At 27.3% G+C, this 23,485-nt stretch overlaps 2 protein-coding genes across 2 annotated transcripts; one reads left to right on the top strand and one right to left on the bottom strand.

Annotated features, from left to right (window-relative positions):
- Positions 1-5,240: 5,240 nt before the first annotated feature.
- On the top strand, positions 5,241-19,491 carry LOC135927389 (alpha-glucosidase-like). Its single transcript, XM_065463353.1, has 13 exons — positions 5,241-5,562; positions 9,189-9,368; positions 9,472-9,629; positions 10,378-10,503; positions 10,922-11,050; positions 11,525-11,640; positions 12,048-12,259; positions 12,360-12,436; positions 13,724-13,811; positions 14,825-14,925; positions 15,683-15,817; positions 17,535-17,689; positions 18,792-19,491. Exons 1-13 carry the CDS (start codon positions 5,256-5,258, stop codon positions 19,219-19,221), a joined length of 2,214 nt encoding a protein of 737 aa, XP_065319425.1. The 5' UTR covers positions 5,241-5,255; the 3' UTR covers positions 19,222-19,491.
- A 2,648-nt stretch (positions 19,492-22,139) lies between these two features.
- Positions 22,140-23,032, bottom strand: LOC135927397 (methyltransferase N6AMT1-like). The gene is made up of 2 exons (XM_065463368.1): positions 22,454-23,032; positions 22,140-22,416 (listed from the first exon to the last, which is right to left on the bottom strand). The coding sequence occupies exons 1-2, from the start codon at positions 22,905-22,907 to the stop codon at positions 22,157-22,159; spliced, it is 714 nt and encodes a 237-aa protein (XP_065319440.1). The 5' UTR covers positions 22,908-23,032; the 3' UTR covers positions 22,140-22,156.
- Positions 23,033-23,485: the final 453 nt, after the last annotated feature.

Here is a 23,485-nt window from a genome sequence, read left to right as displayed (position 1 = left end):
ACATTGACTTGATTAATAAGATGACAATAGCGGAGAGCATTTTATTAGAACTCAAGGAAATTAGAGCTAATGTTGTTGAAGAATTTCATATATTATATGTTACTGTTTAGTCAAAAGCAGAGCTATACGCGTTTAATATTTGTCCCCCTCTACTTGCAGCAAGCAAGCTCATCGTCAAAACATTAATATAGGATCAGTAGAAGAGTATTATAAAACAAATGTCCCCTCTCCCAACCTTTTTCATATGGTAATATAAAAAAAATATAAATATTTGTTAGATTTTTATCATAAAGATGTTAAAATATCTTATGATGCCTTATTAGCTGAATAACTATGATTAAAAGATTAACTATGGTTGATACAGTCCCAAAAAATGCTATGGATGCTTTTTATTTCAAACATATTTTAGATTATACCCCCAATGTATTAAAATGGTTATATATTAGCAGCTTTTTAATAAACTAATGAGAGAACATTTTCTTTTTAAGAAGAATAACAGAGCCTTGCAGATGTACTATTTGCATGCAGGACACGGCCCAGATTTTTTTTAAAAATTTTTTCCGGCCCGGGTTTTTTTTAAAAAAAATTTTCAGGCCCGGGCCCGGCTTATTTGAAAATAAAATTTTCAGGCCCGGCCCGAATTTTTTTAAAATAAATTATATTTATTTTTGATTTTTATAGCTAATAATGGCGATTTTAAATATTTGGTTTTAAAATATATAGAAAGAAAGAAAGAAAGAAAGAAAGAAAGAAAGAAAGAAAGAAAGAAAGAAAGAAAGAAAGAAAGAAAGAAAGAAAGAAAGAAAGAAAGAAAGAAAGAAAGAAAGAAAGAAAGAAAGAAAGAAAGAAAGAAAGAAAGAAAGAAAGAAAGAAAGAAAGAAAGAAAGAAAGAAAGAAAGAAAGAAAGAAAGAAAGAAAGAAAGAAAGAAAGAAAGAAAGAAAGAAAGAAAGAAAGAAAGAAAGAAAGAAAGAAAGAAAGAAAGAAAGAAAGAAAGAAAGAAAGAACGGCCTGGATACTTTTTCTAAAAAAATTAAAGGCCCAGCCCAGGTGTTTTTTTAAAAAAAAATTACAGGCCCGGCCCGGGTATATAAAAAAATTAAAATACGGTCCGGCTCGGGGGCCGGGCCTGCAAGTCTGTGAAAAACATACCGTTGAAATACAACATCGGAAAGTAGATTGAATGATTTGGATCTTTTGAATATTCATAGGTATTTAACGCCAAGCAAGGATAGATAATGGAAAAATTAGCTCAAAACATACAATTTTCCCTAAGAAACTTTTTGTGTATTAATTTATATTTCCAACATTTAAATTTTTTACTTTATATATTTTAAAAGCTCAAAAATTTCAAATTTCAATTTTGGGTCATTTAAATGATTCATATCGTGAGTTTATTCACTTTATATTTTATAATTCACATTTATTTTATAGTTTTTCAATGCCGGTTTATATATATAATTTTTTTAATTCACATTAGTTTAAAATTGTGTCTTAGAAAAGTTATTAATCCTAATATATTTATGCTTAGTATTTTTAATTAACAATAATATTTCTTAAAAAATTTTATTATCCCCCCCCCAGACCAAATTCCTGCGTACGCGCCTGGTTGGTGGAGTGGTCTCACTTGGAATGGTGTGAGTTGTCGATATGTACCTATCAGGTGGTTATCATTAATACCTGCCATCGATAGAATTTTAAAATTTTACAAACCCTTATAAAAATACTTCTTAAATAAAAATTATAAAAGCTGTCCTAAAATTTTGAAAAATTTTTTCAAGTATGAAATGGCAAAAGCATATTTGGGATTAGTTTCACATGTAGGAAATCTACTACATGCAGTTAATATTCAGTTGCAATCAGAATATTCTTTATTAATAAAAATTCACAAAATCATGCTACTGTTCATCTCTAAAGTTAAAAATTTATAATAAATTTTATGGCGCTATTGCTAAAAATATTATGTTCAAATAATACTCTAATTAATACATTTTTAAATGAAGCAGATATTTTTATTCAGACAATTTTAGAATATTTACAATCAAAATTTGATTTTAATAACTCTATTTACAAATTTATAAATATGACCTTGGAACAGAAACCGTCAATTGATGGTTTTTGTAATTTAATAAATATATTAAAAATACCGAAAGACATTGATGTCTTGTTTGAGGAGATTGTAATTCTCTCTATTTTTTATGATTCGCCAGAATACTTAAAGTTAAAGTGTCTAAAAGCAGAGAAGAAACGGGTAGAATTTTTTCGTAATAACAATACATGCTTGGAAAAAAAATGCGAGTATGTCTTCTCCTTACCTCATTCTAATGCCTCATCCGAGCGCATTTTTAGCCTGATGAGGACTGCTTGGAAAACGGATTGCTTTAACAACATTAGAGGCCGAGCTAATGGTTAAACAAATTTATAATATGTCATGCAAGGAATTTTATAAATATCTCAATAACGACGGTAAACGTTTAATTCCATTATTTAAATCTCAAATAAAATATAATTAACATTATATTTAATCTTCCATATTTTTTTATTTATACATTTGCATAAAATAAATATATTTTTTACATTGTAAATCAAAAATAGAGAGGATTACAATATTCTCAAACAAGACATCAATGTCTATCGGTATTTTTAAAATATTTGAACATTTTAAGTTTTAGCAATGGCGCCATAAAATTTATTGTCAATTTTTAACTGTAAAGATTAACACATCTGCAGCATAATTTTGTGAATCTTTGTCAAGACTTCTGATTGCAGCTACACATTAACAATATGTAGTAGATTTCCTACATGTGAATCATTCCTAAATATACCTCTGCCATTCATTACTGAAAAAAATTTTCAAAATGTTAGGACAGCTTTTATAATCTTTATTTAAGAAATATTTAAAGGTTTATATAATTTTAAAATTCTATAGATGGCGGGTATAAGGAACATATCGCAACCAACATTGTGCTGACTCAATTCTGTAAATACACCCTTGTTTTTTTCCACATTAACTGAGGCATTTTCAGATCAGAAAGTTGACATGCAATTTATTGATAATCCCGAATTTGCTATATTTACCATTATATGGTTAGTTATGTCTTTGGATTTTTCACTATTTGAGGAGAAAAAATTTAATAGTTTTCTTGAAACGTCCTTAATTTTGTTGAAATAGCGAAGGATTAAAAGAAATATTTTAATATTTCCCTTATTAGATGCATCTGTTAGAATTGCATATGTATGCCCATCTTTCAAATCGTCAAGAATTGACCTCCTGAACTCAGGTTTTAAAACATTGATGATATCCTTGCTCATTTTTGTTCTACAAGTAAAGTTTTCATTTATCTTGGAGTCGTTAAATATTATGGTGAAAGATTATACCCACATTGTAATGATAAGTATCTCGGTGAATGTTGTTACAGGTTAACTGATTACAATTGCTGCAACTGTAGTTGCATCTGTATTATTTCTTATTTTTGGAAAATATTTTTATTTTGCAATGGATGTAGATACACTCTCCTCCACTGATTATAATAATGTGAATGAACAATAATAAATAAAATAATTATCATTGAAATGAGTACAATATTACCTTATTATGTATTTAAACGTGATACGTGATAATTAAATGCCTATTCCTATAATGTTATACACACACACAAGGTAGATTTCTAATTGCGGATGTTTTGCGGGACATTCGCATAAAATATATTTTTTACATTGTAAAATTAAAATTGTTTGTTTTTTTTATAAAATTTTTTCTTGTTTAATTCTTTTATATTTAAAAAGGATCGTTGGTTATTTTTTATAAATTAATATATTTTAATAAATCAAGATGTAATTTTATTTTGAAAAATAGTTATCGAATTTGTATTTATATAAACTAATTATAAAAAATAATAGGCGGATAATTAAATCAATTTAAAATCCTGGCCCGGTCGGGATCTTGCTGGCCTTTTTTAGCAAATTTTTTATTTCTACCGCAATTTCCATATTTCTCGTGCAAAATACTAAATTTATCCCGCAATTTGAAAATTTTGAATGGCAACCCTACTTATGACCCGAAAAGGTAAAAGCTAAAAAGGAAAGTGTTACATTATAGGAATTAATAAATTAAAATATTGGTTATTGAATAGTAATATATTTTATTATATAACGTACATTCATTATATTTATTCAAATAATACTTTTATTTTTTGTTAAATTCAAATTCAACTTATATTACTTATTATTTTTCATAAACTTATTTTTTGTTTTTTGGTTAATCATATATATTCTAATTTTATATAGTATATATATAGCATGTGTAAAAAGAGAAAAAGTAGTTAGTTAATAATAATAAAATATTTTTTTACTTACTCGCAGGCAAATCCTTCATTCTTTTCAGAAAGAAAAAACGATTTGACGGCAAAAATAGCATAAAATTAATAATTAATAAAATTAAGAAACAAATTTTAAGATTTTTATAGTTTCGTGGCGATTTTAAGATTTTATCTATTTTGCGGATCATTTAGGTATATATAGTCGCTTTTGTCAACAAGATAAATTCATTTAGCAGGATGGGGCAACCTATAACGAGAGAACTGACAAATCTTGTTTTATTTTTTATTAGTTTCAAATTATCACAAAAAACAAGTTATAATCTTTCATCTATCTTCTCACCATAGATATATTTTTTTATCATTATATGCAAATTAATATATATATTTTATTCATACTAGTCAAGGCATAATTATATTTCATGTCTACAAAGGGGAAGGAGTGGTATGACGCAAGAACGTCATAGAAATAAGGGGGATCTGAGGGAGGAAAGTTTGATTTAATTATTCTTTTGGAATTTAGCTAAATATAGATTTTATTATTTTGCTAATTTTGATAAAGATTTCCCTTTTTACTAATTTAATTTGTAACGGGTTTAGGAAGAAAAGTTTAGAAGGGGGGTAAAGGAGTAATAATGCCATTTTTAAGAGGTTTAATAGCTTCTGTATAAATCAAGAACTTTAATAAATTCTCCTTTTAATCTATTAATATCCTTTTATAATTAAATCTTGAATTATTGTAAAACTATTAAAAATAAATTTATATTATTTTATCATATAAATGTATTTATACATTTTTTATATTTTCATTGATTTTATCTTTTTAGTAAAATCAAAAATAACATATGTTATTTATACTTTTATCCTATATATAAATAAATTTGAACGAGTTTTGCAAATGAGAAATGAGGTAAAAAAATTTTTAAAATTTTTTAATTAAAATGAGGAAACTATCATCACATATTATTACTGATCGTAATTCTATTGATCCTTTACTTTTACCATATGCTGGTATGAAAAAGGATGAGTTACTTTTATTTTGTAAAAGACCTTTTTGGGTCAGATCACGTATTGCACTCCTCATAGCCATCCTTTCAATATGGTTATTTTTATTTTCAAATGCCATTACTAGTGTAGTTCATAAAAAGACGTGTGATGCTGACAAATGGTGGAAACATTCAATAATATATGAAGTATATCCAAGATCTTTTAAAGATAGCAATGGAGATGGAGTTGGGGATTTAAAAGGTTTATATTTTAATAATATTATATGAATAGTATCATTTTATTTCCATATTAAAAGCACTTTTTATTCGAGTTCTTGGTTTTTATATTGTACCATCTAATCCTGCATAATAATTTATGAATTTTATTTATTGACTATAAATATATGAAAATCTAATTTATTATATAATATTTTTCTTGAGGCAATGCAAATTTGAATTTAACCCCAATACAAATTTTGATAAATTTATAAATTATTTATATAGTTTTAAAAGATTTATTTTTAACGAATATTTTAAAAAACACCAAAAAAGTGTCAAATTATGTAAAAATTTTAAAACATTCCCCAATTATGATGCGAATAAAAAAAATATAAATGACTCCTTTGTGGACAAATAAAAAAACAGTATGTTGCTCTTAGGGTTGATAATTCAAATAAAAACTGCCAACCTCTTTTAGAGAAAATGTATTCTATCATTTTAATGCAGAGTAAGGCAGATTTTGCATTTTTTTTTGCCATTTTCATAAATTTAGAAGTAAATTGTAATATTAACCTTAATATTATAGTGCTAATTGGACCGTTTTTTTGTAATATTCAGATCAGATCCCCCTAAAAGAAAATTTTTGACTGTTTAGTTAATTTTGCGTTAATCGCAAATTCTGCTTAATCGCTAAATCATAGGCGAGAATTATAAAATTTAAAATTTTTACATTTTTTTTTTAAAATTAATACGAAATTTAAAAAAAAAATGATTCAAAATTTATAAACAGATAAATTTTGGATAAGCTTATTTTAAAAATTACACTTTATATTATGGGTGCGTGTCTTGATTCGAATCATTACTAAACAGCTGTTAGTTGGCCTTGGCTATTTAGCTTTGGTTAAACAGCCTAAAAAATTAAAGAATTTTTTTTAAAAAATAAAAAAGGGAAAAAAAACAAAATCAAAAATAAGAATAAGAATAATAACAATGTCAACAAATACTTGTAGTGTGTCAGTTCAAAAATCTGCTTAAACTAGGGTAAGTAGCAATTAAATATCGAAATTAAATCAAACTAGACTCCACCTATATCCGGATATTTAGGCCTGGCCAAACAAATTGCGCTAACAATATTTTGACTGGCCGGCCCGAGATTTTTAAAGCTGATAATTTGACAAATTTATATCGTTTCCCTACTCATAAAAAAAAAATTATTAAGGGTTGAAACCGAAAAATTTGAAAACAAATTGCATTTTACGAGTTTGTTAAAAATAATTTCGAGATGACCCGGAAACTCCGAAAAAGAATGTTCCGCAGGTTGGTAGCAGAGCCGGCCCGCTACATTATAACGAACAGCAATTTATACATATTTCAAGATCAATATTATTATTTTTTTAACAAAATGATATTTTGGTATCAATTAAAGGCGCATTATTGCAGATTACGAATCCAATTATCGTTAGAAATTGCATGGCATAGGTTCACATTTTTTGATCTGCCCCATCTTTTTTTTTCTTGCAGGTTACTTCCATAGACCCCTCGTGGAGTGAATCGATTTCAATGCTCCATTTTAGATTGGATAACGAAATTCATTGGTTCATGATTCATGAAAGTGTAAATTTACCTTGAGGAAGTTACTAAAAATAAGTTCGATAACACTCACATCTCTGGACAGTGGAAAACCCCAAAGTCATTTTCAACTCTAAAAAAAAGATCACACAATTTGGAATACCGAACAAGCTTTCAAAATCAAATGAATAAATAAAATATGCAACAAAGAGTTGTTAATTATGATGATATATTCAACCATCGCAACGAATGGTGAACGATGCATCAAAAATATTTAAAATAAATTATAGGCTCGTAAAATTGGATGTGTTGGCATAACTCCAGAATTTATAATATGCGTATTCAAGCAGAATCATTTACTTGCTACAATGGATGTGTTTGCATAACTCCAGAATTTATAATATGCTTATTCAAGCAGAATCATTTACTTGGCAAAAAAAATGCTATATCATTTTTAAAAGATTATCTATCATTTGCCACATGTGGCCTTAATTGGCATCATTTAAGATTCCAAATATAAATTTATATGATTAAAATAGGAAGAAAGAAGGAAAATTATAAAATTGGCACCGACTATGTGGTGTGTTATCTAAGATGGTGCCTCCTTGAGATTTTGAGATTAAAAAACGCAATTAATTCATTCCCCTTGTCAGACAGCGCTGGTAAGAAAAAAAGGAAGATTAATAACAAAAAATTTGGATATATTTTTACAACGCTCGATTTTTTAGCCTTGCTATCTTTTATAATTGCGCTTTCGAGCCGCTACAAACACCTCTTGATATATATATAGCATTCATTCATGATTAACGCGAATTCGCGGCGAATTATATAAAATACGCTGTATGTTTATATTCTCCGCCCCAAATTCGCGTTAATTTGGAATGAGGGGTTACCCTATATTTACAGTTAGCACCAATTCGCGCTAACTATGATGGGAGGGTTAGGCCTCGTTTATACTAACCGCTAAAATAGCGCTACATCTTAATCCTTTTCTTAAATGATAAAATATATAATGTTGAAAGCATGCTATCGTTTCGCATCGCTTAACCATTATCGCGGTTTCTCTAAACGAGTCCTTTGCCTTTAGGCAAATAGTATATATTTATTTATTTTTTTAAAATTAAAATTATTTTATAACATTTTATAGTTTTTTTAAAAACAAATTTTAAAAATTATTATTTATCTTATACGATATTGATCCTTGAAACATGATTTTTATAATTTTTGACCATTTAGCGTGATTATTAAAATTATAAGTCATTTATTCTGTTTGGATTGGCTTAAAATTCATGGTTATTCGCGTTAATTTCTCATTTTCTTGACCTAAATGATACAATAATGTATACGCGCATTATTAAAAAAGCAGTATTTATTACAAAATTTTTAACTGCCTGCGGAAAAATTAGCCTTAGAATGATCAAATTAAGATATAAAACAACTAAACCGGGCCCGAATGGTTACCCTTGCTCGGTTCCACTGGTCTCTTGAGATATTGTATTTATTGTTTTTTAAATCTCAAATTTTATTACCTTAAAACTATTTTTAGGCTATGTCCAAAATATTTTTTATAAAATTCGAAAAGTTTTATAACTTTCAGAAGTTTTAAAATTTTAATTCTTCGATAAAGTTTCTTTGCTAATCGAATTTTTTTATATTTTTGGACACAGTTTTTGAGAAAAAAAAAATTCCTATTTTGTTTATATAATGAAGCCAGTTAAAGATATTAATATTGTTTGCTATATTTATGAATTAAAAAAGCCCATTTGCCAATTATTTTAAATTTATTATTTTTAAACCTATTTTGTTATAGTACACAAAGTTGTAACTTCAGTTAACCTCTCCCTCCTCTTTTAAGAAGAAATTTTGTTTATATAATGAAGCTAGGTAAAGATATCAATATTGTTTTTTATATTTATGATTTAACACAGCTCATTTGCCAATTATTTTTAACTTTTAAAACCTATTTTGTTATAGTATATAAAGTTAAAACTTCATAACCCCCTCCCCCCCCCCTCCACCTTTTTTAAAAAAAATAAAAAATTTTAATGGTGAACGTGTGACTTAATTTGATTTAACATTTTTACGTTTACTTGCCACTAGGTATAATATCGAAATTAGATTATTTTACCTACCTTGGAATCGACGCGATCTGGTTGACACCCGTCTACAAATCTCCCATGAAAGATTTTGGGTACGACATAGCCAATTTCGTGGATATCGATCCCCTGTTTGGCGACCTCGACAATTTTAAAGACCTCGTAACTGAAGCACATAATAGAGGTTACGCGATTTAAATTTATCATCCATATTATAGCGTAGGAAATAAAAAAGGATTTTTATAAGTTATCTATATTTATTTTTTTTTTGGAAAACGATTCGTCAGACTTCAAGATAATAATGGATTTCGTTCCCAACCATACGAGCAGAGAGCACAATTGGTTTAACCTGAGTTGCCAGGAGATCGAACCGTACACGGATTACTACGTTTGGAAGAACGGGAAATTGATGAAGGACGGAAAAATCGGACCACCTAACAATTGGGTTAAATGCTATAAGTTTTTCGAATCATTCAAATCGCCACTATGTTGCTTAAGAATAATAAATAATAAAAACTCGCATTAATCTCGATGCAAACCGTATCGACATTATCAACTAGTTATGGAAGAACCGAACTGAATTATTCCTTTATCTAAATCTTTATTGGTATCTCATTTTTCTAACCGGTTAAAGGCATCTTTTCCTAATTTGGTTTTGGCTAAAACATTGATTTTCAGATTTTTAATTGCGGGTCGTAGTCGGACCTTGGCATAATTTTTAATAACGTATTTTGTTTTTTTTTACCTAATTCGCTTGTAAATTTTTTACCCCCCTTTTAACGCTGATACTTATTTGCGTTGTCATTGAAAAAAAATTATTTTAATTTGACTAACATGGTTCTTTAGCCGTTTTTTTTCGGGATATCGGAGTCAAATTATTTTTTTTAAAGGATCAGATCAATAAAAGAAAAAATTTTAATTTGGGTGGGGACCTTAAGTAAATATGTCCGATGTACCCTAATAGTTTAAAGAAAACTGGTGTTTAATTTTAAAAAAGGTATTTAAAAGGAAAGAAAGAAAGTGAGAAAGAGTTAAACGCAAAGTTACATTATGAGAGATTACTTGAATTTTTTTTTTCTTCAATTTTTAGTTCATTTTTGAATTAAGCTTATCCTTTTTTTATGCAATAGTCATGCACATGAAGCAAAATTTAATATTTATTTATAAATATCAAAAAAATAATAAATAAACAGCTCAGTCAGTTCGGTGGTTCGGCTTGGACGTGGAACTCTCAAAGGAGCCAATTTTACTACCACGCCTTTTTGAAGGAACAGCCAGATTTGAATTACGAAAATCCTAAAGTTTTGGAAGAAATGAAGGTATCATCACTGCTATGCGCTTAACTTAATCCCTACTCTATTCATAATTTATATCCATATTTCCCAATTTTGAGTTGGGCTAGATAAAACTAGTCAGAATTCTATTTCTTACAGTATTTCTTTTATAAGTCTACAATGGGCGGGTTAACCCGCCGCCCACATTTAAATTTTTTTAAATTCACCCAGAGTTTGGAACTGGATTTGGCGCTATTCAGTAAGCTCTGGTTCTCGATTTCAAACTCTTTTAATAGGGGGGTTTTAAATTTTAACAAGTTTTTGCAGATTTTTTAAATGCGAATTTTTGGTTACGGTTTCCATTCCGAGTTTAAAATGCTCTATTATTATGTAGATATAGCCACCCTACGGTATATTCGCTAGAAACCATATTAACAATTCTCTCTTTATTTTTTTAAAAAAGAACGTTTTAAGATTCTGGCTCGATCTTGGTGTGGATGGCTTCAGGATAGATGCCGTTTCAAACTTGCACGAGGATTTAAGATATTTGGATGAACCCACTAATGACGAGGGCTCTATATCGGCATCTAAAGTTTTCCCTATCTTTCAATCTAAGGAGATTAGACAGTAAGTCGAAAAAGGAGGAAAATATATAGAATAAAAGAGTTTAAAGGGAGGTTGCGGATAAAGGAATAAAAACAATAAATTCATGATCTTTTCGATTATTTTTGGTAAAACGGTCATAAATGTAGCCGAGACTTCGTGTGTTGTATTAAAGTTACATTTCATAAGTAACTATAGTTAACTAAGAAAAATGAGTTACTTATTATTATTTTTTTAAAAAGAGACTATTTACATGATAAAGATACCTACATAACTCCCAAAAATAACTACTATAATAGTTATACAGAGGCAATAATCAAGGCGCACATATATTATAGTAGTTGTCACATGAGTTATTTTTTAAACATATAGCTCTTAAAAAAAGTCTGATAGTATTATTTATATTAAATTGAGTATTTAGAACTCGCATTGTACTACATTATAAATATAATATTTGATTAAGGACGAATTCAATTACCTGAAGCATATATACGTGCTGCATCAACCTAAAACGATAACCACGATTGCGGAGTTCGTAAAAGTCATCAGGAGTTACGAAAATGTCCCCAGCACTATTAAGTGAAATCTCTATAGTATAATAACACCCTGGTAGTTTTGTTAAAAGACTTGATTAAGATTTTCGCTAAAGTAATATTGCGCGCCTCGAGATTTCGTTAAGAGATGTCCAAACCTTTCTGCCATCTTTGAAAAAAAATCTCCAGGTTTTCGTAATATTTTTTGGCTATAATATTGGGTCGTTTGTAAAAAAATCGAACCATATAAACTACACCCCCCCCCCCTTACACCTAGAGATTTGACGAAAAATTTCGACTTTATTATGAATAATACGCAATAAATGTAATTAAATGATGATTTTTTAAAAAAAAATTTACTAAATTTTCTGGTCCATTTTTTGCGCTGGGCTTAATTTAGATTATCTAACAGACATACACTAATCCAAAGAAAATATATTTTATTTATTAAAGGGCGATTATGATCGAAGACTACGATAAGGCCCAAAATTTAATGGTTTACTTTGATGAAAGTGGGGCCGATTTCCCTTTTAACTTTGACTTTGTGGGAGCCGATGCTAAACACCTAGGCGGTTTCGGTACCATGAAATTGGTCGACTCCTGGATGAAATACATGACTGCGCCAACTAAGTCTGTAGCCGTTGCTAATAGGCATGCTCCTGAAGGTTTTATTGAGACATTTTTTTAAAAAAAAGATAGATTCTTAATAGTAGTACTCGACAGCATTCATAACTTAAATTCTTCTTTTTTAAAAAAAAATGAAAGGAAATGATGTAAAATCCAATTATAGCAGTAGATCTAGTCAGATTATCGATTATAGTAAACGTTGGCCTAACTGGGTGGTGAGTAAAAATTAGTATACGCTATTTATTTATTTTTTATCTTTGAAGAGTGGTACGTTCAAATTTAAATAATAATTAAAGGTTTACATATTTTAGCCTTACCTTTTTTTAAATTTAAACCTTCTATTTATTTTATTTATTTTTTTGAGTTTGAATGAACCCTTATAATTTAATTTTTCTCTTAATACCCGAAGAGAAATCGATTATAACATATTTTTATGTTGTGGAACAGGTGACCAGAGTGTCGAACCTTTTGATATATAAGTTTGGTTTAGGTTTTATGATGAAAAATTATACAGATCTCTAGGTTTAGGTTAGGAAATTCTAGAAAGTTTTGGCTCATGATCAAATAATTTGTAATGAAATTTCAAGCGCAGTAAATATTATTGTTATACAGGGTATTCCTATAGATCTCTAGTAGCTTGTAATTCAAATATCGTCTAATATAACTTTGTCCAATCATGTTCTTCTATTGGTGTGGTAGAATATATTTCAATCCATAAAATGATTTTTTTTTCGGGTTTTTTCAAATTTTCTTCTTTCCTCTAATATACAAGAATAACGGTTATTTTTAATATCCATTATGGAATTTTTTTTCCATTTGCAATAAGGATTAAAAAAAATGTCTTCGAGGGCTGGATTATTTTTCAATCTAAAGGAAGGGTGCTAATTATATATAATCGCGTTCATCAATTATATAACAAGTTTTATATAAGATTTCGAGGATATATAGGCACGCTCAGAATGCGTCTTTTTTAAAAAAATTATTTCCATTGATTTTATAGAAGATTCAATTAAAAAATATATTATGTCATTTTTTTAACATTATTTGATATTTATAGAATAAAATCCTATTATAACCTGTTTGAATCGTTTTATTAAAAATCGGATAGTTTTTTTTAGGTTGAGTTTATTAGAATATTATATAAGTTCTGTTGGACACTCTGCACCTGGCTATTAATAAAATGACTATTCATACATTAAAAACATTAGTGGCATTTAAATGTATCGCTTTGTCCCTTTAACCGGAAATTGTATTTTATATAGCACATAAATTTTATTTGTATCGTCAAAATATTCCGCGCAATCGAATCGTGATAATTAACAAAACAGCCAAAAATATTTTTGAATCCTAAACCGCCTTTCTTACTTTCCCAGTTTTAGCAACTCTGTTTAATTTGAACACAAATATTTAGCTTTTCTTCTAAAATATGGATTACTTTATGTTATACATATATATATAGCACATAATTTTATTTATTTATATGTCCGCTAATGGTTTAACAGACCAGTAATCACGATCGACATCGATTCGCGACCAGATTTGGTGAGAATATGACTGACGTGTTCCACATGCTTATACTATTATTACCCGGTAAAAGAAAAATAATAGTAAAATGTATAATTTTTTTAAAGGATACAAATTCGCTGGTCCAAATACGAACCGGATCAGATCATTAAGAAAAGTTTAATTTTTTTTAAATAGGATCTTCCCTGAAAATTACTATATTTATAAAGATTTTTGTTTCTTACAACCCTCAGTAGAGTATAGGAATTTATTTAACGATTTTTAATGATTTTGATTTAATATAGTTAATAGCGAAATTTTATGTATTTCAAATAATATTATGTTCCTTTATTGTTATTATTATACAGAAATTGGAAATACCCCGATTGTACAAAATAAAAAGAAATTTATAAATTAAATTTTGTTATTTCTGTAAATATCATTTATAATTTGCAGTATACAATTTTTAAAAAAAGGTCAATGTTTATGGCTTCTTTTGATTGTGTCGAGTTTTTTCCAATTGATTCTGCTTATAATATTGGTAGTTATGTGTGTCCTAGTATGTTATAAAACATATATTCGCATTAAACGTCAATCAGATGGATTGTATACATCTGATTGGAGTAAAAATTATTGATTATTAGATATAAAAAAAATAATAATTATATAATACTTTTTTTTTTGTTTTATAAATATTATTATTATTCTTTTTTTTATGAGGAAAAATAAAGGTTTTGAAATAAAATAAATTATATATTCCTTCTACGATACTTGTTACTATACGTCAAAAGTGATATATTTTTTCTACGATACTTGTTACTATACGTCAAAAATGTGTTATTCTTATTTAGTCATATTATTAATATGAGAATTCATGCAGAGTGCAGTAAAATATATTTCGCTACTCCCCAAATCTCATTGTTAGAGAAGTTTTAAGTTTTACAAATTATGTTTATATCACAAAGTTCCTTGCTATCTTGAGGATCTTTGTATTTCTTATTTGATTATAAAAAAAATGGTTGAACAGACTCATAAAATAAATTATTTTGGCTCAAAGTAATTGATAATTTTTTTTTTTTAAATAATAAATCAAACGTCAGGTACTCCGACCGTTTATTATGGAGACGAGTTAGGAATGACAAACATTGACGTGCCTCCTTTCACTCAAACTCAAGATTCTTTCGCTTTAAATATGGGGCCGGTAAAATAACCATATATAAAATATTTTATTGGGAGAGGCTCGGATCAAAAAAGTATTTTTTCAGAAGCGTAAAATAAAAAACAACTATTGAATTTTTTTTTTAAATTGAATTAATTTGTTTCGTTTTTTACTTTTTTCTTTTGAAATATAAAAATTTTTTTGTTTTAGAATTTCAAATAGATAAATGTCTTAAGTTATAATTTCTAAAAAATTATAATTGTTTCAAGTTTATACGTAATTATCTCGTGTAATATTACTGGACATTCGATAAAATATTTATTATGGTCCAATTTAGATAATTTAATCAGTTTTCTTTATAACCTAATAAATATGAGAGGAAATTGATTCTAAATAGACGAATAGAAATTTTAAAATAATCAAATTTCTTAGAATTGAACCTTAATCTTATATTTGCATACAGATTTAGTTTTTTGAGATCAAACATTCATTTAACTAAGCTCTTTAGATCAACGTTTAAAGGTTGGAGGATTAAAAAAGGGAATTACTTGCACTTCCGTTGACCATTTTTTCGAAAACTTTAAATGGTTTAGTTCTTATAAATTTTGAAAGTGAGATTCTAGTCGGTTCCTATATTTATCTGGGATTCGATTTAAAATTTATTTGTAAACGATTTACGCAATAAAATTTTAAAAAACTTGGGGGCTCCTCCGCCCCATAAAAAAGGACCCCCCCCCCTCCGCTCTCGACTTTTGTTTATAGTGTCCAAAAATAATTATATTTTTCAATCATTACGAAGGAAAGATACAAATTATATACCAGAGATCCAGAAAGATCTCCAATGCAATGGGATTCCACTCCGAACGCAGGCTTTACCACATCTAACTCCCCTTGGTTACCCGTTAACCCTGATTACGTCAAAAAAAACTTTCAAGTTACAAATAAATTTTTTATATTAGTTTATCAATTTAAATAATTTTTTTTAGTGATTAAACTGGTTACGGAAATTATTAAGAATTTATTAAGTGCCTAAGATATTATACCCATATCAAATTTAATAACTCTTTTTGAAAATATTTCCATATTACCCCATGTCAATTTGCATTTATATAATATTTCAAATTAATTTTAAAAAATATAAATATATTTTAACCTTTTTTAATTGAGCCTAAATTATTTATTTATCGCCACATATATAAAGAAAGGAAAGATGATAGATGATAGATAGATAGATAGATAGATAGATAGATAGATAGATAGAAGATAGATAGATAGAAAAAATATTTTCGATATTCTTTTAATTTCATAAATCATATTCATATATCTATCTTTAATGTGATAGCCGTAAAGTAAATTAACTCAATTTAACAATAAATTCAATAATTAATATTAAAAAATTATTATGATACCAGTAAATTATCAGTAAAAAAATAAATAAAAGTAATTTAATTTTTTTTTAATTATGATATATTTATTTTTAACTATTAATTATTTTTAGTAAAACATTCCGTTTTAAGGTATATTTTTTGGATTTTTTTTTATAACTCTAAGTTATCATCTTATATTATTTTTTTTCTCAACTCCAATGCTATATTCGCGAGGCAACATTCATCTTTGATATCGTATGTGTCCCCCCTCCCTCCTCTTTTTATCATTACTTATTTTTTGTATAACCCAACTAACCTTTATTCCCATATACTTACGACGATTTTTTTTTAAAATAAAAAATCAAAATTTAAGCTAAAATCTTGTTACCTCTAAGCCCCGAGATTGGAAATCTCAACGCCTAGATTTTTTTTTTGGCGAAAATCTTGATTTCGTTGTTTTTTAAAAAATTCGCTAGTATTCAGCACTACTAAAAACCAATTCCAAAATACTTAATTCTTTTTTCTATTGTTTCTTCTACCCGTATTTATTCACGGAACATTTTATATCGGGTTGAATCTTTGTCCATACATCTTTATTACCCTGTATATCTCTTTAATATCATCCGCACCCCTTTTTTCTGTTATCTTTCTACTACTGCGAGATACGGGTTATATTTATTAACAGATAGATTATCAAGAATAACGAATGAATCAGTAATTTCTCCTTTATTTGCTATTGGGAACATCGGGTATATATATTTTTTTTGAGGTAATTAGATATTTATCTTAATAATTGATGAGAGATGATTGATTCGGAATTCCCTTTTTGTGATAAAATATGTCAATGAAAGTAGTACATACTATGAACAAATATTTGCAATTTATTTGTAAATTTACTATTTTAAAGATATTTATTTATTAATGATATCTATAAAAAAAAATTCTAACATTTGAAAAATTTTTTCAACTACATTTTATTTCATAGTTTATGATCTAAACATTTTAATCCTAGGTATGTAAAACCCACATCTAGCTTGATTGATTTTTTATTGTGCCTATTATGACAATTTTTTTTGAGATATTATGAAAATTGATATATTGTAGATAGTATGTCTACACATATATTCCAATTATTTGTTCATATTTGTCTGTATTAAATATATATACTCAATAACATATTTTAAATTTTGGATGCACTCATAAAGGGGAAATTTCTGATTTACCCTTCATTCTTTGACGGGTTAGTTACTATTAGATACTAAAAAAAATGGTATTTTATTATAGACCGAGAAAGATGATAAAATGTCACATCTGAACATATTTAGGACCCTAGTCAAATTGAGAAGAGAAAAGGAATTCAGAAATATCTATATTAGTTATGGTGCTATAACTAAAAATATTTTCTCATTCGTTCGGAAAAATGCGGAAGGGGACAAAGGGTAACTATTACCATATAAAATTATTTAATATTATTTTTTTGATTTTATTTAGGTCATAAGGTGGACAAACGCATTTTTTTTACTTTGAAACACTAGAGTCAAATTACACAATTATGTATTTTTTTTTTAAAAAAAAGAACGTATAATATGAAAATACCCTTTAGGTTAGATACAGGTTAAGGTTTATATATATTTATTTACATATTTTGATTGCAAATTATTTTCCATATGGTCTACTTCGAAAACACCGAAGACCATTTTAAATTTATCTCGTAAATTCATCAACTTCAAATACTTTTAGAGCCATTTTTAAATTTAAACCAATAAAAAAAGTCTCGGCTAATTGACGATTATCAGTCATTTTATTAGAACATATGAGTTACCCTGCATTCACAGTTAGCGCAAATTCGCGGCGAAGTATGCAAAATATGATATAAAATAGTGATCTGCATCGGTCTAATTTTTCAAGCCAGGCCCGGCTCCAAATTTTTTTAAAAAAGTTTTGCCGGCCCGGCCCGAGTCCGATTTTTTTTAAAAAAGAATAACCGGCCCAGCCCGAATTTATTTAAATATAGAAATTAATTTTTATAATTACTCAAAAAAAATTTATATGTTATATGGCGTCTAGTTTTTACAAATAAAATCAAATATTTTTATTTCACATAAAAAGTTCAACATAAAATTGAAATTTTTTATATATTTAAATAAAATTTCCAAGGTCTGACCCGGCCCGAATTTTTTTTAAAAAATATTAGGCCCGACCCAACTAGAACCCGATTTTTTTAAAAAAAACTTAGCTTTGGGCCGGGTACGGACCGGGCCTATTTTTGCAGATTTCTAATATAAAATATAGTAATTTTACCTTGATTTATGTATACTTCGCCGCGAATTCGCGCTAACTGTGAATGCAGGGTTAAAGGATGAAGAATAAACTTTTTATTCAAGCAATCGAAGGATCATAAAATAATTCACGTTTATTTTTTTTTTACTCGAAAGAATTTTTAAAATTGCTATTTTGTGATCATAATTTAAGTCAGGAAAAACTCTAAAAAAAATTTAATTCGATTCTTTATTTTATTTAAAAATAAATCGAAATTTATAGATATTTTATTATTCTTAATCTGGGTCGGGAACCAGACTACTATCCACTAGAAGCACATCCGAGTGGTTTAACTCCGTTCGGCAAACCTTTAAAAGTTTTACTCACAACTCCCAACAATCATTCTAATGGTGCTATTTCAATCGGAAATCAAATAAATATGTTTCAATCGACTCAAAGTATCCAAACCAAAAATTTTAAGGGCAAAGATATCAAGATGATCGAAACTTTAAAGGATAAAAAACCGGCTGGGCAACTTGGTGAAAAAACAGAGAAGGATATCGAGTTAGATCATGGTTTAACGACAAAAAGAAATTTAAGCACTTCTCTGAATAATATCGATAATAATGTGGATGTCTACAAAGGCCCATGGCTGGAATCGGGCCAGGGATTGGTTTTAGCATGGGGCTCACCTCTTCCTGATATATTGTGATACAAAATATTATTAGCATTGTTCCCATATTTTTGTTTTTTTTAATGCATTCATTCCTTCTTAATCAATTTTTTAAAATTAATATTTTATCTATTATCATTATTTATTTATTTTTTAAATGTAAGCCAAAATTTTAGTTTTTTATACAAATTTTTTTTATAGATTTATATTAAAAGACTTTTTAATACTTATATTTATTATTAATATTATTTCGCCAAAAAATATGTGTATTACCCAGTGATAACTTATTATGCCGATGATTTGTTTATATATTCTAAAAAATAATTGTGATAATTATATTACGTTCATTTTATTATGACAAATAAAATTTTGCTTAAATATGATAGAATTTGAGAAATATTGATTTAAGTAAATATAATTTTATGTTTTTTTTTGTGGAGAAATAGGATTGGTGTTGTTAAAATGGCTCGATTTGACTTGAGCCGAATTTTAAAAATGACTAACTCAATATTTCCGCCAGAAGAAATATTGCCTTAAGCCTCGAGATTTCGTTAATAGATTATCCGAACCTTTGTGTTATCTATGAGCAAAATTTCACATTTGCATAATATTTTTTTTGGATAAAATATTGAGTTTGTCGTTTTTAAAAATCGGCTCATCGAAAATATCAGAGACCATCAGGCCCTGCCCTAAGCTCGGTTTTTTTTAGTATATTTTAAATCGCCATTAGCTATAGAAATTAAAAATAAGTATAATGTATTTTTAAACCGGATTAGGCCTGAATTTGAAGATGGAATATAGAAAAAGGACAATTGGCACAATTATCTTAAATTTTATTTTGAAGAAAATAAATATATTGAGCATCATTTATGCGTATTATAATTTCAACGAAAACAAGAACAGGAGTGGGGGGAAGCTTTAGAATTTTTGATAGGGGTTTCTTTTTATATTTCCAAAATATTAAAGAAGTGTGATGGATATCATGGTCAAAAGATCATTTTCAACTTATTTATTAAAATTTCATTGTTTTAAATCTTTAAAAAAAAATTTGAGCAAAAATCTGTTTAAAGATGATAAATTGATCAAACTTTACCTAATTTTATAAAAGTTAATTTATATATATAATCAAATTTGCAATTTTTCTGTCATAAAAAATTTCTCAAGTTGAAATCACAATTTTTTCTGTAGGTTTTTTTTTTCAAGCTCAATTAAATATTAAATTTAACAGCCCAATAAAGACAGTAAAACTTTTATCACAAAACACATTTTCGCAATATTTTTATCGCGAATTGATTTTATAGATAAACTATTTGTCGAAATCCCACATTCACATGCTATTCAGCGAAGACTATGTCCAGAATTTTTTATAGCTTTTATCGAGATCCCTTTATAGATAATATAATATATAACAGCAATACTTTTATCGTCAATTTATAACAGCGAAAATCTTATAGAGAAGGCGAAACCAATACGAATCATATATAACGAAATTGATGAATGCAAAATAAATATCGGGATAAGAGCTACCGCGATAATTGCTAATAGTGACTTCTTTTTATTTATCAGAAAAAATATTTTATCCTTGCATATATTCTGAGCAATTTATCTTTTAAACTGAATATCCGGGCTATTCCATTTTATATCTGAAAATTAAGAAATTCCGGAAATTCATTATTTTTTCTGAGCTTAGATTCTCAGCATTTCAGTTTTAATTTTGAGCGATTAAATAAGTCAATGTTAGAATATGCGACTATAAAATTTAGTGGTAACTTAGATACATTTATGATTTAGCATCGATAAAATAAAAAGTATTCAAATAGATTTTTGACATTTTGGAAAGAAAATGTTATGCAAAATTAAGATTGAGTGGTTACGATGAAAATGGAAAGATTACAATAGATTATTTTTTACAATGCTCAGTTAAAAAATTATAGTTATCTATTTTATATATGGGAATTGGAGTAAATTTATGTGAATATTTTGCCATATCTAATCTTATAATTAATTATTTTATGATTACCATTACAATTAGGGTATATCACCCACCTTTAACCAGTGTTTCTTCTTTCTCCCTACTTCATTAATTTATGAGATATTTGTTTAAAATTATTAGAATTTAACCATTCTATAATAACATTAATTATTTCTTTTATTTTTATTCAACCACTTATGTGCCTTTTTTTAATTACAATGTAAGGCCATTTCCAGACAGAACGTTTTTTGGGTAATGTTACCAGCAATCAATTTTTTATTTACAAAAAAATGTTAATTTCTTGAATTAAAATATAATATTTTTTAAAAAATACAATCTAGATACCCATTTTTTTAATAGTAAATAGAAAACAAACTGGTTTGATTTTAATAACGAATAAATGGCGTTTTGAAATCTGGCTCCGAATTGTTATTTTTTTAAATATTATATTATATAAAAAAAATTAATTTTAGAATTTAAGTTTTTTTTTGGAAATAAAAAAAATTGCTGGTAACATGACCCAAAAACCGTTTTGAAAAAATTTACTGTCTGGAAAATGGCCTAACAGGTATTCAAAAGCCCAATATATAATCTAGGGTTAATAAAATTTATCATATGAAAAATAATTCCAAAATTAAAATATAAACAGGGTCCTACTATTGATAGATAGATGAATTTTCAACTACTATCAGGTATAGTTGGTAATTACTATATTATAAGCAGTTTAAAACAATTTTAGCTAAGCAAAATTTCTAGCCAAAAGGATAGCTCAAATTTGGAAGAAACTTAATAAATTAAAATGCCTTAATGATAATGGATAATTTTCTGCAGACACTTGAAGATTGAGCCAAAATTTAGCCATTACCAACCATGTTGACAGGCAGTTGTGAATCAGTATGTTATAATTATATATTATATTTGGCATTCTATTTTAAGCTGGATTGCTTCAATTCATAAGACAAATATAAATATTTATTAACTCATTTTAACCAATATAGTGTATTACATAAAAGGATGTGTTTTATAAAATTTAACAATATATAAAATTTCATTTATAGCTCTTCTTTTTAATACAATGCATGAATTAAAGTGGAATTTATTTTTAATGTAATTTTTTATGTTATCAATATCATTATCAGCACATAGTAAAAGATAAAATATTCCATTGTGTGTTAATAAACGAGTAATGTTATCTAGACTCTTGAATATTATTTCAGAGCCATTTAATCCACCTGCCCAAGATCTGTTAATAATGTTAAAATCTAATAAAATTTTGCAGAAAATATTTTATAAGTAAACCTCCACTCTGACCATTGTCTGTGATGTCATGTGTTGGTACATATGGAGGGTTAAATATTATCATGTCTATATTATAATTTAGTCTATCAATTATACTTTGTGCTAAATCATCAATAAAAATTGAAACTTTTGGCCTTTTTACTTTTAAAGGTAATTGGGAATAATTTAAATGAATTGTTTCGCTAGTTTTAACACATGCAAGGGGATTTATATCAGTTGCCATAAAATGAGTATTATCTAAATCAAAATTTAGTGCTAGGAATGTTGTTAAAACTCCTGAGCCAGAACCAATTTCTAGAATAATTGTTGGTTCTAAAGTTTTAATAAAACTTTTTTCAAGTTCAAGAGCATCCATAAATAAGAAGGTATCTTCTGAAGGCTCATATATATGTTGGAGGTCATTTTTATCAAACTTATAAATAGGTGTAGGGAGTTTAAAATCTAAAAAATCCATGTTTTATCGCTAACTATCATTCATTGGATTTGATTATTTGGATAACCTTAATAAGAGCATCAGGATTTATACCATTTTTAATCAATTGATAACATATTGCCAATGAATCTTCATCCAAATTTGTGTTAATAATATTTGAGAGCTTATATATATCTAAAACATCAGTGAAAATATATTAATATCACAAAACTTACATACTATTAAAGATTTCTTCGTCATTTAGATTATTTCTATTATTTGAAAGATTGGTCATACCTAATAAATAATCTGACTTATTAGAAAATCAAAATATTGAAGTAACACCGTGACAGCTGATCATGTTATGAAAACTGGGTAAGACAATTCCAACCATACGAGCACCTAACTACCAAATGGCTTAATATGATCCCATTTTAAAACAACAAATTGAATCTTAGCCATAAATTAGATGTCCAAATATTTAGGCCATTTATGAGAAAAATCTACAGTCTTGCGTAATATTGTTGAATAATTAAATTAGCTGTTTTAATCAGCTCAAATGGATCCGTTTAATGTCACTAACTATTTTAGGTTCACCCATTGGGGAAAATTGGAAGACA

Source organism: Gordionus sp. m RMFG-2023, chromosome 3, assembly GCF_954871325.1.
Source record: "Gordionus sp. m RMFG-2023 chromosome 3, tfGorSpeb1-WG-v2, whole genome shotgun sequence".
Taxonomy (NCBI): Eukaryota; Metazoa; Nematomorpha; class Gordioida; order Chordodea; family Parachordodidae; genus Gordionus; species Gordionus sp. m RMFG-2023.
Note: the sequence above shows the minus strand (reverse complement) of the source record. Positions and strands in the feature narration are given on the sequence as shown.

What these genes read in the sequence shown, in the direction of transcription:
- LOC135927389 (XM_065463353.1), top strand. Translation starts at nt 5,256, where the DNA reads ATGAGGAAACTATCATCACATATTATTACTGATCGTAATTCTATTGAT. An exon ending in TGGAGTTGGGGATTTAAAAG is followed by an intron (nt 5,563 to 9,188) that starts GTTTATATTTTA and finishes ACTTGCCACTAG; the next exon opens with GTATAATATCGAAATTAGAT. An exon ending in AATGTCCCCAGCACTATTAA is followed by an intron (nt 11,641 to 12,047) that starts GTGAAATCTCTA and finishes TATTTATTAAAG; the next exon opens with GGCGATTATGATCGAAGACT.
- LOC135927397 (XM_065463368.1), bottom strand. Translation starts at nt 22,907, where the DNA reads ATGGATTTTTTAGATTTTAAACTCCCTACACCTATTTATAAGTTTGAT. An exon ending in AGACAATGGTCAGAGTGGAG is followed by an intron (nt 22,417 to 22,453) that starts GTTTACTTATAA and finishes AAATTTTATTAG; the next exon opens with ATTTTAACATTATTAACAGA.